The sequence below is a fragment of the Narcine bancroftii genome, chromosome 3 (assembly GCF_036971445.1).
Source record: "Narcine bancroftii isolate sNarBan1 chromosome 3, sNarBan1.hap1, whole genome shotgun sequence".
NCBI lineage: Eukaryota > Metazoa > Chordata > Chondrichthyes > Torpediniformes > Narcinidae > Narcine > Narcine bancroftii.
Window position 1 is genome coordinate 209,527,997 of NC_091471.1, and position 12,695 is coordinate 209,540,691.

At 37.5% G+C, this 12,695-nt stretch overlaps 1 protein-coding gene across 18 annotated transcripts in view; it reads left to right on the forward strand.

The window, feature by feature from the left end:
- Nucleotides 1–12,695, forward strand: part of arfip1 (ADP-ribosylation factor interacting protein 1 (arfaptin 1)) — a 453,640-nt gene that overhangs the window by 385,032 nt on the left and 55,913 nt on the right. For 9 of the 18 annotated variants that reach the window (XM_069926464.1, XM_069926465.1, XM_069926466.1 and 6 more), the window contains one exon: nt 2,492–2,600. In XM_069926464.1, coding sequence (XP_069782565.1) covers nt 2,492–2,600 — 109 coding nt within the window. Of the gene's footprint in view, nt 1–487; nt 702–858; nt 907–1,661; nt 1,693–1,852; nt 2,028–2,490; nt 2,601–12,695 lie in introns of those variants that run through there. The other 9 variants (XM_069926473.1, XM_069926467.1, XM_069926472.1 and 6 more) reach the window with 6 other exon arrangements.

Consider the following 12,695-nt stretch of genomic DNA (forward strand, 5'->3'; position numbering starts at 1 on the left):
GACATACCTGGAGAAATAAGAGAGAGTTTAATCTGAGCAAGTGTGAAATGTTGCTAAATTATTACATAATTGTATAAGACAATTCCTATGGAATAGCAAAAAGTACCAAGAATTGCACTGGAAAAGTTAACATGGCACCATAAAATGGGAGGACTTAGACTTAAGGATTTTAAGAAATATTATCTATCAGCACAAGCAAGATTTTTATCACCTTTCTTTGAAGAAAATAGTCCCCTTTCATGGATTCAAATGGGACTGAATTCAATAAAAGAGGAGGCAATGAAGGACTTTATTTATAAGTGGAATGTCAAGTCAATAACCAAAAAAAATGGACAATCTGTGACACTTGCAGGAGCTGAAGGAAATCACAGCCACCACTTTGAGGGTCGTTAACGACTGTTTTTATTCAAATTCAGCCCGGCCCTTTAAGGGCAGCATGAGCTCAGTCACCTGGTGCATTGTGACATCATAATCACTGCCCAGGGTACACGCTGGACATTCTTCTGCTTTCTCCAGTTAAGAGAAAGATGGGGACCAAACGTGGCCCCACCTGAAGTTAGTGAGATGGAACGAACAATTTGGATGGAAAATTCACTTAAATTTATATCAAGGACGTACTTCGCTCTCCAAAATGAAAGTGCAAAGCCAGGTTTACAGAGATCAAGATAGAGATGGGAGTCGGATCAAGGAGTTGCAATAATGGAAAGTTGTTGGTCTAATTGGTGTTTAGATAGTATAATTTCAATTATAAATGCAGACTACGGATTAGTGCAATATAATTTCCTACACCAATTATATCTCACACCACAGAAGTTACATAAATCAAAATCTGGAATATCAGAAATGTGTTTTAGGTGTGGGATAGAAATAGGAATGTTCTTTTGTGTTATGTGGTTGTGTGTGAAGGTGAGATCTTTGTGGCTGGATATTACTGAAATACTAACAAGGATAACAGGGGTGGTCTTAATGGATACCTTTTGGGAAATTTTATTGAAATAAGTAATATATATTAGGACAGACCTCATTTAGGCACTATCAGAAAATGAGTAGCTTTTGTTCCAGTTGGTCATTTTTCATGTGTTTTTCTTTGTAAATGTTATTTTGAATGTATTCCCCAAAAGGTTTAGGGGGAACATGAGGAAACTTTTTTACATAGAGAGAGGTTGGAGTGTGGAACTAGCTGCCAGCTGAAGTGGTGATTAAGGGTTCAATTTTAACATTTACGAAGCATTTGGGCAGTTACATGGATGGGGGAGGTATGGAGGGCTGTGGGCTGGATGTAAATCAGTGGGACTAGGCAAAAAAAAGGTTCAGCACAGACTAGAAGGGCCGAAGGGGCCTGTTTCTGTGCTGTAGTGTTCTTAGAATGAAATCAATATTTGAAAGCTGATTCTGTTCCATTTTGATTTATTTCTTTTATTGGTCCTTTACCTATTGATTAATTAATTGAACAGGTATATCAACAATTAATGATTACTACAAAACATGCATGTTAAAATGTAAAGTCAGGGAAATGGGGAAGGAGTAAATTAAAATGAGTTGCATGAGAAAGAAAGCACTGATAAGTCATACATTAGGAATGTGAACTATATAAAATTTTCTTCTGACTAGTACAGCATTTTGAATTTATGATGCTATTTCTTGGGTTCTTGCTAATTACAGGATTATTCTTTAAAGCCTATTGTCCACCAGGTAAATTTAAATCCTTGAAAAATATTGCATGGTAAGGAAATGCACAAGATTTTCAAGCTGAAATATCAGACATCAGTAAACTTGTGTTTATGCAGTGGTGCTGCTATTGTTATGCCTTTACTGTTATGTAGCTACATGTACAGCAAGTTGTCATAAATAGTAATGACTAATTACCATCCCTGTTTAAGGATTATTGGTTGATGGGCAGATGTCGACACATTGTAGGACATAATTTCTGTTCTTTCAAATAATGCCTCATAAATTTTGACATCCAGCTGCATAGTACTGTTCAGCATCTCATGGTGCCATCTCTGAACATGCAGCACTCCCGTCAGGTCTGTATTAAGGGTGGTCATGAGCTCAGGCACCTGCAGTAGCAATTCAGCCTATGTGCTTTTAACTGAGTTGAGAGGGCTGCTACTAAGCTAGAATTTAATTTTGCTGCAATATTCCAAAGCAACATCTTGTATCTGATATGTAAATAATTTTCTGTGTAAGTAACACCTGTGACATGCAAAATCTTCCTCTGTAACGATACATTGAGCAAATTCAAATGAACAGTGTTTGGAAGAAGATTTGTTCAGATTTTTTGGAGTTAATCTTTCAGAGAAATCTGTCTTCTATGACATAATTATTTTCATGACATTGCAGTTAAACAGAACTTAATGTGTTCATGAACTGGCGCTGTCAAAAGGAATATCCTTTTTTTTAAAAAACTTGCATTAACAATAAAATGACTAAATGTACTCTCATTTGGGAACTATACCTGGATTATCCTTTGTTTTCCCATGTGTCTCAGGATGTGAAGCACATAATGACTGGTGGTCCTACTCTGAAAGAAACCAGAATTGTTTCGAGCAGCTATGGTAATACTTCTGAAGGAATCATTGAAGCTGAAGCATATAGAGGTAATGGTAGTTTTACACATTTAAAAAAGCTTATTTTATATTTTTTATTTAATTTTCTTGTCATAAAAATAAGTTTGTATTAAATGCTCAATTCACATTTATATTTAAATATTATTCACAGACTTTAATGTATTATCCTAATTCCATTGAGAATTTCCCGCAGTGCTACTGACTCCAGTGAGGTATCTCACATGAAGAACATTTTATAAGGTTGAATGTGGATTATAGGACTATATTTATTTTCCTCATGGCAAAAATGATTTGCAATGATTGACAAACCTTTTAGTATGTGAAAGAGTTCAGATATTTGATTTTTTTCCAAGGTTATATCCTTCTGTGACTTTCCATTTGTATAAATGCTGGAGGAATTTGGAGGCAAAAAAATGCAAATAAATCTGTTGTCAGTAATAGTTATGATCAGGCTGTTCTTTCAGCTAGGATCATAGATTAATTTCTTGCAAAAGGCCAATAAAATAGACTTTTCTGAAAGAGTAATGAAAGTGGACCTCATTTGTGTCTGTGAACCGGGAACATTTTTTCTTATAAAATATATATTTGAATCTTATTTGAAAGTTGCACAAGCCTGTCAAGCAGTGCATTCCTGCTCAATATGGTTTTTTTTAAAAAAAAACCCTCTTGTCCTTTAGCCAGTTATTTCATCTCTGAGTTCTCTGTGACTGTCCCTACTATCTGTAAAAGCAATTTCTCCTCGCATCTCAAAACAATTTGATTTTGAACGCCCTTAAATTAATTTTCTTCCTGGTCTTTTCTGTTCAAAGTATTGCAGTTATTATTTCTCTCTTCTGTCCACATTACTCAAATCTCACACCCCACAATCCAGGTGACAATGGGTTATGTGGAGAATCTTTACAACATATCTTAAAAAATCTTTCTGATGCTTTACAGATTTCTTAGATCAATCTCAAATTGACCATAATGCTATGGTCTGGATTTAATTTTTGATTTAAAATATCAAACACAGCTTTATTGCTAGGTATCTATTTTTAACGGCAGTTATCTTTTTTATCAACCTTCTCAACTTGCCTATATTTTCAAACTTTTCAAAGATGTTTGTATACATTCACTCACTATATTCCTGAACTCCATTAAAATTGCTTCATTTACTCCAGATTTCAAATTTATTGCAAAAGTATATATATATGAGATCACATAAAACCCTGAGATTCCTTTTTCCTGCAAGTGCGGCAGAATTACCACTAATTTGTAGTGCAAAAAATAAACTGTACACAGCGTTAACATGTAAGCAAATAGAAGAACTGTAAACATATAACAAATATAAATAAACTGTGCAATCCAGAGAGAACAAATGAAAATCAATGAAGTGCACAAGTCCTTAAATGAGTCTCTGATTGAGTTTGTCATTGAAAATTCTGATGGTGGTGGCGTAGCAGTTGTTCCTGAACCTGGTGGTGCGAATCGTGGCACCTATACCTCTTTTCTGAATGGCAGCTGCAAGAACAGAGCATGTGCTGGGTGGTGTGGGTCTTTGATAATTGCTGCTGTCCTCAGAGAGCAGGGTTCCCTGCAGATATATTCAGTAGTGGGGAGAGTTTTCCCAGTGATGTCCTGGGCTGTGTCCTTTACCTTTAAGAGGGCTTCATACTCAGGGGTATTGGTGTCACCATACCAGACCATGATGCAGCCGGTCAGCACACTTTCCACCACACTTCTGTAGAAATTTGCCAGGGTTTCTGATTTCATACCAAACCTCAGCAAACTCCTGAGGAAGTAGAGCCACTGACATGGTTTCTGCACAATGCATTTGGTGTGTTTGGTTCAGGAAAGATCTTCTGAGATAGTAACTCCCAAAACCCTAAATTTGCTCACCCTCTCCTCCTCTGATCCCCCCAATGATCACTGGATTGTATACCTCTAGCTTTCCTTTCCTGAAGTCAACAATCAGCTCCTTGGTATTGGTGACATTGAGTGCAAAGTTATTGTTGGTGCACCATTCAGCCAAGTTTTCAATCTCCATCCTGTACGCTGACTCATTCCCTTCCTTTATACAACCCACTACTGTGATATCAGTAACAAATCTGTAGATGCTGCTATTATCATACCGAGTTACACAGTCATAGGTATAAAGTGAGAAGAGCAGGGGTTTAGGAAAACAGCCCTGTGGTGCTCCAGTACTGATGGAGATTGTGGATGAGAAGTTCTTACCAATCTTTACTGATTACGGACTGGAGATGAGGAAATCCATGATTCAATTATACAGTGGAGTGTTAACTCCCAGGAGTTTGCTGATCAGTTTTGAGGGGATGATGGTGTTAAATGCCAAACTATAGTTGATAAAGAGTGTCTTTGCTCTCTAGATGTTCCAGGGTTTTGTGCAAAGCCCCTGAGGTGGCATCCGCTGTTTCTACAATAGACAAACTAGAATGGAGCTGATATGATTCATCACCAGCCTTTTAAAACATTTCATCAATCTTGATGTCAGTGCTACTGGTCGATAGTCGTTGAGGCAGGTTATTGTCCTCTTCTTGGGCACCAGTATGATTGATGTCTGTTTGAAATAGGTAGATACCATGCCTTGCTGGATGGAGTTCCTGAAGATATCCGTGAATACCTTGGTAAATTGGTTAGCATCGATCTTTTAATACTTGGCCAGGCACTCCATCCGGACCGGATGCTTTTCTTGGATTCACTCTCCTGAAGGCAGCATGCACGTCATCCTCCAATACAGACAGGATGAGATTGTCAGAGGACATGGGGGTATGGAGGGGTAGTTCTTCGCTGTTACTGTTGTCAAATCAGGCGTAGAAGTCTTTGAGTTCCTCTGGGAGAGAAGCTTTGTTGTCTGCTACTCTACCAGATTTGGATTTGTAACAGGTTATGACATTTAAGTCCTGCACAGCCATTGATGTCCATTGTTGTTTCCATTTTCATCCGGAATCTCCACTTCACCTAGGAGGTAGCTTTCCACAGATCATACTTGCTCCTGCTTACTGATCTGGATCTCCGGACTTAAATGCCTGCAATCTGGCTCTTAGCAGGTTCCGGATTTCATTGTTCATCCGGGGCTTCTGGTTGGGGTAAACCCTGAATGATTTGGTGGGTCACACTCATCCACAGCTGTTTCAATAAAGTATGTGACAGCCTCGGTATACCCATTCATGTTCTCAGCAGAGTTCTTGACATCACCCAATCCACTGACTCGAGGAAGTCCTATAACCATTCTTCAGTCTCCTGCGACCACTTTCTAGCTGTTCTAACATCCAGTGCCTCTCTTTTTAGGCTCTGTATGAAGGCAGAAGGAGCACAGTCAGGTGATCTGACTTGCCAAAGTGAGGTCTCGGGAAAGAACAGTAGGCCTTCCTTATCTTGATATAGCAGTGATCAAGTGTGCTGGGACCTCTGGTACCGCAGAGTAAATACTGGTGGTAGTTAGGCAGGGTTTTCTTGATGTGACCTCCGGTGAGAATCACAGATGAGAACTCTTAGGGTGGATTGAAAGGTCTACATTTAATCGAGATTTGCTCTCGGGCAGTAGACATAACTCCATACTTTCTACTGTCTTTCATGCAACCAATTCAAATACTTCACTTCACATTTGCCTGCATCAGATTTCATCTGCAGCATGTCTGTACCTTGCTTTTGTTCTCCAGAAATATAACTATTCTGCTCATTGTTTATTATGTCTACACATGCCTTGTTAACTGCAGAAATGTTCCACAAGTCTAGAGCAAAAAGAACAATACAAAAGATGCATAACCTATTATTAGCACCTCTCCCACTTGGTTCCTAAACATAGTAGAAGTATGTCTAACCCTTTTATTTCTTTTTAACTGTGCAAGCCTTAAGTAGAATTTAAAATCTGCATTTAAATATCAAGCTAAAAGGATTCAGGAGGGACAGGGAACATTCAGTGAGAGAGAAAAGTTAATGAGGCCCATTTTGCAATCAGCTTTGAGCAATGTCAACCCTTTTCTGACTTCTGAAATTAAACAAAACCATGCAAACTTGACCTTGGTGATCCTTTCAGAATGAATATGGAGGGAGATTCACCCAGGCCAGATTCTGTACACTGAAAGAAGCTTCTGCCTAATATAGGGTATCAGATGACTTAAGTAAAAAAAAACATGCCCTGAGAAAGAGTAAAAACAAAACCACCACATCAAACCTAAAGCACATTTCTGAAATTTCTGGCTTTGATTTATGTAATTTTTGTGATGTGAGGTACAAATGGTGCAAGAAGTTGTATTGTATCATCCTGTATCTGGCATTGAATGACTCCAGTCAAACTGTCCAGACACTAGTCTTGTCACCACTCTTCACTGATTGTTGTGCCCAAGTCTAACTCTCATCTCTCTCTCGATCTGTGTAAGCCTGGCTTTGGGCCTTCACTTTGGAATATGTAATACATATTAAAAATAAATTAACACACATTCCCCTTGTCAAATTAGAATCTCCACATTACTACATCTAGGTAGGGTCATAGATGGAACCAATCTTTCTTTTAAGAAAGATCTTATTTGCAGATATCAAAAGATATCTATTAGACTAAGTGTATTTGTTTCTCAACTGCTTTAATGATATGAGCTGCCTTTGTTTGTAACAGTCCTCGATACACCTGATCCCCTTCTTCAGTATTTTATTATCCAGTGTCAAGGGTATTAATTTGTTCTGGGAGAAAGGCATTTTGGGAGATAACCCCCACCTTCAATCCAATATGTTGATCCTTTCTTTGCCATGTCTGAGCTATTTGCTTTAGTATGGAGTTATCTGCTTTCTTTGAAATTAATTTAGTGTCCCATTTGTATATATACTCTCCTGCTATCTTTTCACCTAATCCATGTAATCCAGTTTATGCCCAGGATTTGGGAGGAGGGAGTCTCCCTCAAAAAGTGAGGTGATAAACCTTGCCTGGGCTGTCCAGTAATATTTTTTTGAAATCAGGTCATTTTTCAACCCCTTCCCCTCCCAAATTGTAGTCGCACGTCAACTTTTCCATGGAGATTCTAGCCACTTTAGCATTCCACAGGAACCTTCTGACACATTTATTGAGCACCCTGTGGGAACGAAATGGGTAACGATTGAAAAAGATTCAGGAGCCTTGGCATCATCTTCATTCGGACACAGTTAACTCTGTCCACCAATGTTATGGGCAGAGTTCTCCATCTAGCAAGGTCCTCCTCAATCTTCCGGAGCAAAGGGAGATAATTAAGTTTGTATAAATTGCACAAATATTTGTCCACTTTTGTCCCCAAATATTTAATGCCTTCTTGTGGCCATTTGAAATGACTTCTCTGTTTTCTCTGTTGATATTGTCTATAATCCCCATTCATCAAAGGCTTAAATTCACTTTTGTCCAGATTTACTTTATACCCCGAGACCTTCCCATAATCCTCCAGTGCAGTCCTCAGCCTGGCTAATGACCTCCCCTCTCTTTTTCCCCCCCACCCCCAAGGGGCCTGTTAAATATACTAACACAACATCAGTGAAAAGGTTGACTTTTGTGTTCCACTTGGCTCATCCTGAACTCCTTTATGTCTGGATCCCACTGAATGGCTTCCGCCAGCGGTTCAATTGCCAGTATGAACAGCGTTGTAGCCAGTAGACAGCTCAAAGGAAACACTGGAGACATCTGCCCATTTGTGCTTGGGGTTTACAGTAAAGTGTAGCACCACAGGTTTCTTAATAAAATCAATTTTAAGAACCTAAAATTTCAAAATCTAAATAATAAATTAACATCTTAAGGAAGATCTATCAGAATTTGAGATTTAGCTGGTGAAATTTTTAACTTTGCATGGTTACCTTTTAAAGTTAAAAACACACATTGTTAAAGCAATTAAAAAGCTTTTTTATTTTACTTCATTTATTTCACTAGTTCCCCGAAATTCTCCTTAAGGATGAGCGAGCAGAAAACTTTGCTGGGTACTCTTGTAAAGATGGATTGATATGGGTGGCACATTATATTTTCCTTTGCCAGCAACTTTCTTTACCTTGATGGTACAAAGGATATTGGGAAATAGCAGTCTTGTATTCTGTTTAGACTTTATTGTAATTTTGGTTGCTGTAATTTCCTCTCAAAGAAGTGACTGAATTATTATAACAGATAATGTAAAAAATTTACTATTCTTTGCAAGTAGAATTGATTAACTGAGTATTATTTAGTTCTTATTCAGTAACTAAGTTTGATGGCTGTTTTGCTATCATCAATGCCTTTCTAAATTGTGCATTTGTTCCTCATTCTGTTGACTGAAATGAACAAGTACTAATTTTAGTGATATATATTCTAAATCCTATCCAAACAATGATGATGGTGTATCATCAAAATATATGTAATATACTTTGGCTGAATGGAAATTAAACTAGACAAATAGGGAAGCAAAGATCATCCGTTTTGTATGAAATTCATAGTATGCATTATCAAATGGTCATTAAGCCTCCTTATTGAAAAGGCTTAACCTTTTCAAGTCACTGTATGTAAATTTAAATTTGAAAAGCATGAATTTTTATAATTAGCAGTCATGGAGCATTTTTAATTTCTATTCTTTCATAAGTAGCTGTACATTTTAAGCACAATTTGTGCTTGGCTTCATAATGAGATTTATAGACTGAAGGATGAATACAGTAAGCAAGCCTGAATATCTTTTGTGCCTCGATGAAGATTTTTCTTGTCACTGTTTTTACCCCTGAGTTTTCAGTTTTTGAATTCATATTTATACTGAAACCTTCTTTCCAAAAATATTTCAAGGCCTCCTTGCAAACCATTTTCAACAGACCAGTCAAGTTTACTGATCATAAAGTTAGCCAGCATGTGTAACATGCAGATAATATTTGCACCATTTGTAAGCAAATTAAGACTTGCATTAAATATTTAGACAATTGCCTGGATGTCTAAAAATAAAATTAAAATTGGCTTTCTTGGTCCAGTCCATGAATTATGTGGTTTATTGTCACGTCCACAAAGGTACAGTGAAAATCTTTTATTTGGAATGCTTTCTCGGCAAGTCGACATCCAAGTGCAAGAATAAAAACATAGTGCTAATAATAAAACAATACAAGGTATGGGTATAATGTTAAGCTGAACATTGGTCCAGTAAAACAAAAATACAATTTGCTCAACAAAATTGTATTTTTGCAGAGTTCCACGTTTCAGTTGGATGTGAATTAACATGGGAGGTGCAGTTTTTTTATTAATCCAGGGAAAATACTGATTTTTAATCAAGGAACTTAAAGTCACTTCTGGACAGGTTGCTTAGATTTTAATGAATCAGCCTGAGAGAAAGTAGGTTTGGAAATGTTCAGATATTTACTGAGGAAAATTAATTCATACCAACACTGCAAACGTAGAGCAAAGGTTTATTGGAGTTTGGGGGCAGTTTGACTATTCAAAGTGAACATGCCAGCAGTAAGTATCTCAGGCTTGAATTTCTTCAATTCAATGATGCTAAGCTGCAGTGTGGGTTGGAGATTTAAAGACTTAAATTATGTCATGGATGGTGGTTTATTTTGAAACCTGTCTTTCCGGTAGTCGCATTTGGGTGCTTAGATTTAGTTACAGAATCATGCAAAGTGATTGACATGTGCAATAAAAATTTGATGAATTTTCACTTGAAATCCATGTAAGCAGCAAGGCTGTGATAAACATAGAATTCCTTTTGTCATGTTTTTCTCTTTAACATACTGAACAAAGATTGGATAGTTTTAGATTTAAAATTAACAATTTACCTCCCATTTTTCCCTTCCCCTGCTTAATCAGTTGCAATAACCCCATGCTGATTCTGCATATTTCTACGAGGTGAAAAACACCTAAAATTGGTCCACTCCCTTCCTGGTGTGTCAGAAGGCCCTTTCATACAGGCAAAAACCCCAAGTGCAAAGTTGGAGATTCTCTGCCCTTGCGTCGGCTCCAAGGTGCTGACTGAAATCCCTCTGGGTGGAAGGGTCAGTGGTGAAGTGCTGTGCTCCACCTCCTAGCATGAATATAATGCCGCTGCAAATGGCTGGCTAGGGGCAGGCTGATGACGTTGCAGTGGCGTCATCAGCCTGCGACGCAGGAGCGGGATTTTTAAAACGCCGACGGCTCAGTGCATATGAATGAGGTCTTCTTGGCAGGTGATGCTATGGCACCAGTTATCCCGCTTCCATCAGCTCTAGAAGGAGGTTGAAGTGTTGCTCAACATGAATGTGACTCAAGAGTAGTCTTTTTGGACAGCTCCATGAAAGGTGTTTTTTTATTTTTTACCTCTACACTTATAACTGGCCTCCAGGTGGAGACTTGACATGAAAGAGCCTAGAGACTCTCCAACCAGCACTGAACCAGAGAGAGAGAAAAAATGAAGCCTGAGATACCAGCAATGTGATAATCTTGTTATTCCCAAACCACAATAAGGGCACATAACTACTTTGCCATTGTTTAACTTGTTTATGTTATTCTTAAGTACAAAACAAAATGTTAAGTACTTACTGCCTCCACCTTCATAGATCAGAAATGTATTGGATACTGAAAATAGCACCCTCTTTCTGCATGAATCCCTATCCTGTACCCCGCTGTACTCCATGTACATTTCATAGCTATTCTTGGTTAGGCTAATGAAAGCACATGGGACAGAAATTTTGTATGTTCCCTGAAAGATTTTCAGAAAATTGTTTTCCTATTTAGATCACTTCTCATGAAACTGTTGCATTGTACTTAACGATATTTCCAATGGTTCTGGGGCAATGTTATCATTTCAAACTGTGGACATAACAGAGTTCTGGAAATATACTCTGCTTTCTAAATGAACCAAGTTCATTTCCCAGGTCCCACTCTCAGCACCAGAACTTTGTCAGATTTTCAATTTTCTTGGATTTAAGACCATATTACCTGTTATTTGAAAACAGCAAATTTTTTTTTACGTTTACCAAATTGACAACTGCATGATGAGATGACATAAAATGGAAATCACAGAGGTGGAAAGTTGGCAGAAGTCTTGCAGGTGGAATTGAAGGGTATTGAGATGTATGAGACAGGAGGTCATGCTGCTGAAAATAAAACAAAGCCAAACAGTCCTTTGGAAGCTGGCATCTGGCCAAATTGTGCCTTTCTTTGGACAAGAAATCTAAATTTAATTTAACAGAATATTCAATGCAGTATTTCAATTTTCTTTGCAGAAATCCAGCAGCTGGATTTTGGAGGTCTGGTTTGCTTAATTGAAATAGCAAATATGTTAGCTCATGTTCTTGAAATTACTGTTTGGGTGTTTTGGATTATTTTATTTCTTGAATATACTTAATGTTTTTAATGACCTTCAGAGTTGTTATATGTTAACTCTGGAGGAATTAATTAGCAAAAGCAGGCAAGCATTGTGTAGTAACCATTTCCGGTCCTTTATAAATCTGTATGAAGAGAGCAAACAAATCTAGGGATGTTGGTACCTTGCAGTGTCTGAGATTTTCATATCCAAGTACCTGTAATCACAAAGGGAGGGGAATATGTATCTTAGAAGTGGCGATAAATTTATGTACATCAAAGACAAGTGGCAAATGATGAGTTATTTGGTTCAGTGACATTAATTTAGTGATAAATGGCTTCCAGGATATGTGAAAAACCACCCTTTGTTGTTCAGTTGCAATGTGGAACCTCTTCACCTGCAGAACTAGATAAAACCTCAGGTTACCAACTAATTCACATTATTTTCATCAATAGCATGTTTACTATTTTATGCACATTGTAACTTAGATCATGCTCTCAATTAAGAGTTGAATCTAAAATCTTCCAGTTCCAAATTATGAATGTTAGTATTCTGCCAAGCTGACATCTGTTATGTTCTCCGTTCAATGGATATTTTTTCCAAAAAAATCATTTGATCCTTCTCTTTATTGAATTTTTTCCAATTTTTCCTCCTTCACCAGATGGAAGGAAATAATTCCAGTAGCTGTGGCAGAAGAGAAATTTTCAATTCAAAAAACAAGATACTGTATAGAAAATCTGAAATTTAAATAAATTCTGCAAACACTCAGCAGATCAAATAGTCTGTGTGGAGTGGGAAAAAAAGAATAAACATATCAGGTCAAATAACTCTTGAAATTTTGGTTATTCATGTCTTAATTCATCACTTCCACTTTTATTTGTGTGAACATTCT